The sequence below is a fragment of the Chaetura pelagica genome, unplaced genomic scaffold, assembly GCF_000747805.2.
Source record: "Chaetura pelagica isolate M959 unplaced genomic scaffold, ChaPel_1.0 scaffold189, whole genome shotgun sequence".
Taxonomy (NCBI): Eukaryota; Metazoa; Chordata; class Aves; order Apodiformes; family Apodidae; genus Chaetura; species Chaetura pelagica.
This window is the reverse complement of record NW_009970716.1, coordinates 412,788-418,787: the sequence shown is the minus strand read 5'-3', so window position 1 is coordinate 418,787 and position 6,000 is coordinate 412,788. Positions and strand designations below refer to the sequence as shown.

Genomic DNA, 6,000 nt, shown 5'->3' with positions numbered 1-6,000 from the left:
AGGTACAGAACCATCTGGGAAAGGGGATGAGATGTGGGGATGCAGGAACCTTCCCGGTCCCTCCAAACCGCCGGTAGCTTCACATCAGTGTAATCCACTACTTAGGAGGGGTGTAAGTACATACAGTCGTGACATAAAATGGTGGGACAGAGATAGAAAGTGAGAGGAAAGGCAGGTTACCCGGGAGCAGAGGCAGTGCCTGGCATCCTGTTCTCTCCCCACTCCTGCTACACCCAGGGCTCACAAAACCAACAGGCAGGCACGGCGACACTTCCTTAAAACTTGTGAACCAATAGGCTGAATTACAAAAGGAAAAACGAGGCACGAGCCCTGGCTCTCTAGTTTCCCAGCAAGTCACCTCAAAGCAAAATGATGGAGGACCATCTCAGCCCCTTCCTTTCCTAGGATATGATCAAACACCACCAAAGTCCTCAGCCAGGGACAAGTCTGGGAAGAGCAGTGTGACCACAGTTTGCTGTTTAGACTTTATCAAGCCTGTACCTGCTGTGATTATCCTTTAAAACTATTAAGCCCCATGTTATCAATGTCTGTATCTATTGCCAGACTTCCCTGTGGTCCCTCTTGGTGACTCTGGTGATCCTGTTCATCCTGACTGGGACCATGCTGGGCCCAGATCTACTGGCACACATTCCTGCATCTGTCTACGTCATTGCAGTGCTGATGCCTCTGGCAGGGTATGCCTTGGGATACGGCTTAGCCACCATCTTTAAGATGCCCCTACACTGCAGAAGAACAGTGTCTTTGGAAACAGGGTGCCAAAACGTCCAGCTCTGCACCGCCATCCTGAAACTCACCTTCCCCCCGGAGCTGATAGGGAGCATGTACATGTTCCCCTTGCTCTACGCGCTTTTTCAGTCGGCAGAAGCAGGACTCTTCGTGCTGGCCTACAAGATGTATGGGAGAGACAGCTACAAACAAGATGCCCTGGGTGAAGAGGAAGACACCGATATTTCCTACAAGAAACTGAAGGAAGAGGAGGTGGCCGATACTTCGTACGGCACAGTGACCACAGAGGAGCACAACTCCATTCAGATGGAGCCGGCGCAGACGGCGCTTTAGGCGGGACCAGGAGGCGACGCCGGGGACGGGTGATGTGTGTTGGTTGTACTTGCCCCCAGGCTGGGGCCGCGCCGGCTGCTGCGCCAGCACAGCTGCCCCGCCTCCGTCATTTCTCCCGCTACTTCCATTGTACAAGGTGACGTGCGTTGATTACCGTGACAGTTGTATTTCCTCAAAAATACGAAAAAAAAAAAATAAAAAAAAAATAAAGGACCAGGTATCGCTGCGACGCAAACCCGTAACCGTCCATCCTCATGCCAGGCGGCTGCTGCCCGCCCCAGCGCAGCAGGAACAGGCTCCAGGAGGGAGAGCAGCGCTTTGCAGAGCCCGGGCCCGGGGCCGCAGCGCCGGTGCGCGCGTTCCCTCCGCGCCTCCCGCCCGCTGTGAAAGCTTTGTGCTTGTCGTTTGCACCACAAATACATGGCAAAGCTGAACCAAACCCACGTTTCCCGCTGATTAATCCGCGCGGGCAATTAAGGGCCGCGCTGTCTGGTTCATCAGCGGGGATGAACCAGCTGGGGGAGTGGGAGACGCCCGGCCGAGGCCCAGACCGGGCTGGGATGGGAATCTTGTCCCTTACCCCCTCTCTTACCAGAGGATTCATTTTTCCAAGGGAAGCTTTACTTAAGAAGGGAATAAAGGAAGCTAGAAAGGAGCTGGAGGCGGTGGGAGGTTTGCAGGCTGGCTCTGCTATGAATAAGTGCAGTGCAGGCTGAGTGTGACCTTACCACAGGTCTGAAGTTTCATCTCAGACACCAGACTGAAGTTTTCATGACAGTGTCCTGAGTTCCTGCACTGCTGTGGGATGGGGGCAGAGCTGCCTTGGCCATGCCCTGGTGGCAGGCACAGTGTCACCATGGTCCTGGCTCACTGGGGTGGGCATGGAGCTGCCAGGCCAGTCTGCAAACACAGGGAAAGTGAAAACCACCACGTGAGGGAAGAAACACTCTCACCAATGGAGGCTGGTTTGTCACCCTCTCAGCTGACAGGAAAGAAAGGAACTTTTTTTTTTTTTCCCTGCGGTCACTGCCGAAGCACTGAAGCTTTTGCAGTGATGTGTGACAGCTACACCGTAACCACTACAGCTACACCATAATCACTACAGCTACACCATAACCACTACAGCTACACAAATGCTGTGAGTTCCAGGGCTCCATCTCTCTGCAGTGAGGAACAGCAGAGGTGGCTTTGCCATGTAAATGCACTATTGAAATGGAGTCTCTCATGTGGGGCTTCCACTTGCTTCACTAATTTATTTTCTGATCTGATTGCCACTGTCTTTTAAATATCTTCTTGCCCTTTTATGTTTTAAACCTAATTTGGCTCACAACTGTTTGGCCTGCTTGGGAATACTTCTGCCAGTCTCCCAAATGGTCTGTAATGGAGAAGAAGGAAGGAAAAGCTAAATATGAAATAGAAATTACTTTCACTAATAAGGACATTTCAGCCTTACAATTGCCCAGTGCTTTGCAAATGGAGTAATAAATGGCAACTTTTTGCAAAGAGCCAGTTGGTGCTTCAGGACTGTCTTCTACTGACAGACATGGAGAATGCTGTGTGCAGGCGGCAGGAGAAACTGTCATAATCCCTGTCCCTCAGTTAACACACCTGGCATATTTCCACCAAATCCATTCAACATGAAAACTTTCCATCCTTTTATCCCTTTATTTTCCTCCTTCTCCCCTCTAATATTCTATGTGTAACACTTGCTGTGAGGCTACCCCTGCCCCGCCTGCCCCCGCCCTCTCCCCGGCCGAACCCGCCGACCGCCGCCTTCCCCCCCAGAGCTGCAAGCAGACCAGGTGCACCTGCCCCGTCAAGATGCGCCACGTGGACCCCAAGAGGCCCCACCGCCAGGACCTCTGTGGGAGATGCAAAGGGAAACGCCTCTCCTGCGATAGCACGTTCAGTTTCAAATACATCATCTGAGTGGGATGGGTTGGGGTTTTTGTTTTGGTTTGGTTTTTGTTTAGGGCTCTTCCAGAAACCTGCAAGTAGAGCAGACTTTTTTGTTGTTCTTGTTTGAAGGCACTCGGTGAGGTGTAGCTAGGGAAGCATGCAAATAAAAGTATTGCAGAGCGCGCTCAAATGATCGGGTGGGTTTGTGCCCAGCTGAGAGGGTGTGTGTTGCAACACAAATAATCCTTTGTAAATCAGTGATGGTCTTGGCAGCAACTGACTCAGGACTGTATGGAATCTCAGGTGGCAAAGGATGTGTTACTGCTCCTTCCCTTCCAACTAACCAAACACTTGAAGTTAACATGAAATTGACATTTACAATAGGTAGCAGAACATAATTAATGTACAAAACACCTGCCAGCATTCACTTTGTGCACTTATATTCCATGTGGAAAGTTTCCTGCACCTGTTCTTCATCACTTGAAAATGATTGAGAAGTGCTGTGTCACTTCTGCTGTTGCAGCTGGTCTTCATTTAGCTCAGCTAGTGTTCTTGTCCTGTAGACTGAAGCCAGAGAGCTTGAGGTTAATGCATCTTCAGGGACAATTCTCAGAAACTGCTGTGGGAAGGGAATCACTGATGTTATGGTCTTAGTAAATGAGTTACCCATCTTTACTTCCACAAGGTTATCACGAGAAGTGACACTTGTAAGGTTCAATGTATGATATTGCATCTGCCTGCCTTCCTCTTGTACCTGCAGGTGATGCATTGTGGTTTAGCTGCCTGCCACTGGGGAAGGATCAGACTCCTTGCACCCTTCTGACACTGGGCTTGCGACTAGGAATTTACTGCTAGTGTTGGGTAGTTGTGGCAGAACCAGCATAGTTACTCCCAGATGATGCTCTTCAAGGGCTGTTGGTGCTGCCAGTGGTAATGGACTCTGTAGGGACACCATGTGCCAGCAAAGCATTTCAAGTTGGCTCTGGTACTACAAACATCAGTATCTGAGCAGATTCACAGGCTAGTAAAACCTACAACCTATTAGTCTACCCTGTAGCCAAGGAGTTGTGGAAGTGTAGAGGATAACATACTCTTCAGAGAATATAAATACAAATTTTGAACTTGAACATAAAAATGTACAAGGGCTTTTGCAGAACTCCTGAGGTAACTTCTGTTTGGAAAGACTAATTTATCTTGACTATAATAACTTACCTGTACCTAGCTTACCTGAGACCACTCTACTGAAGACTAAAGGGGAATCCAGTCTGTGTCCATGCTATGGAACAGCTTTAGTGCCAGGTGGTTTTATATCTCTAAATGGAAGCTAATGCATTGTGGGGTAGGCGAACATCAGCAAATCATCATAATCTGTTCTGGCAAATGTCCATTCAGAGGGGCAGTGAGTGTTAATTCTGTAGGCATAACTCATCTTTCTGTAGATTTCTGCTTTAATGTGCCCCTTGAACTTGCTGCAGTAACTAAGGCTTCATGCCTCAGGTGGTTTATTACAAAGTAATTTATTCTTGCTCCATTCATTATTATAGCAGCATGAGGCATTCTGGGAACAAGTAGACCTACCACCCCCAGAATGGCGTACTGGTTTACTTTGCGCTTCCAAGCAAAGCATTTTTTCCCCTGTATTGTAGTAAAAATATATATCCCTTGCTTTACCAACTGAAAGACTTTATGCAAGTTCCATCCTTGCCCTGTTCAACTTGAAAAGCACAACTGCAGCTGGCAGTTTTCTGTTGTAGATGAGTGTGCCTGACACCTGTAGTTATGAGCAGAGGCAAGTCTCTGACTTGAGGGAGAACAGCTGGGATGTGCAGTCTGCCTCAGCTTGCAGTTGCAACTGTGATCTGGATGCCTGTCTTTTAATTTGAGTGTATTTCCCTATAATGATGTCCTTCAGTTATGTTTCCTTTCCTCATTTTAAGTGATGTAGTGTGGGAGACTATCTGTGATGAGTCTGCACCTTGGTGACGAGTAAACTCCGTGCCATGTCAGTATGAAGTCATATGGCAACTCAGCAATAAAAGCAGTCAAATGTTTCCTATTTATACAGCTGTCTTCACAAACATTGCTTTGAGGAGTACTTGTTTTGAATATGGTGATTCTTAAACAGTTATTATCAGTAAAAGCCTGAAGTGAAATTTATTACAACTTAGAGTGGTCATTGCCACTAACAACGGTAAAAGCAGCAGTTGCTTCTGTTTGATAAGATGTAGAACCAAGCCTAGCTGATCTGAACTGGATGGTGTTCTTCAACAGCAACTGGTCCAACCAAGCAGCTGATGAAGGCTCCAAGTGCCAGGATGTGCCCTGCTGTCATCAGCTACTGTTAGGCGTTGGGGCTTGAAGGAGTGGAGTGCAGTGGGCAGCAATACTAAACAAGCTTTTCTTCATCCTGCAGTGTTCCTCACTTTTGCAGTAGCTCTACACATAAAATATGTTCAGTGCTTTTAATGCTTGATGCCAAAGTACAGTTCTGTATCCTTTTCCACTTTATTGCTGTCATGTCCTTCATTGCATACAGTGCATGTGATGGGCACTGGTTCCTAGACTCAGCAGAAAAAGCTACTCATGACCTATGTGATTATGCAAAGTGGAAAGGGACAGTCTTAATGCTGCCAGTTCTTCAAAGATACCTTGAACTTGCCCTCCTACCCTGTACAGCTTCTTCATGAAGCTGTTTTCCATGTTACTTCAGGCACTGCTGTATTTGCTGCATCTCACTGAAAATTTCTGATGTTTCACTTGTCTCTAGACTGCTTTACTGCAGCTTCAGATTTGGCACAGACCTGGCACCAGGTAACATGGGGTGACAGCTTATGCAGTAGTTAAGAATGAGTAATTTTGGAAAAGCTTCACAAAATTAAAGCAATCTCAAAGAAAGTCAGCTTGTATGATTCTGCTCCCATAGGGAATGCTACACTAGTCAGTCACTATAAATGGAGCAAGATGTATAATGTAAGGAATCATTTGTATAAATTAATGTTGTGAGTTGTAGGAGAACCTTTA

At 47.4% G+C, this 6,000-nt stretch overlaps 1 protein-coding gene across 1 annotated transcript in view; it reads left to right on the top strand.

Moving 5' to 3' along the window:
* Positions 1-1,080, top strand: part of SLC10A4 (solute carrier family 10, member 4) — a 2,836-nt gene extending 1,756 nt beyond the window's left edge. The window contains exon 2 of the mRNA XM_010006136.1: positions 565-1,080. Coding sequence (XP_010004438.1) covers positions 565-1,080 — 516 coding nt within the window. The remainder of the gene's footprint in view (positions 1-564) is intronic.
* Positions 1,081-6,000: the final 4,920 nt, after the last annotated feature.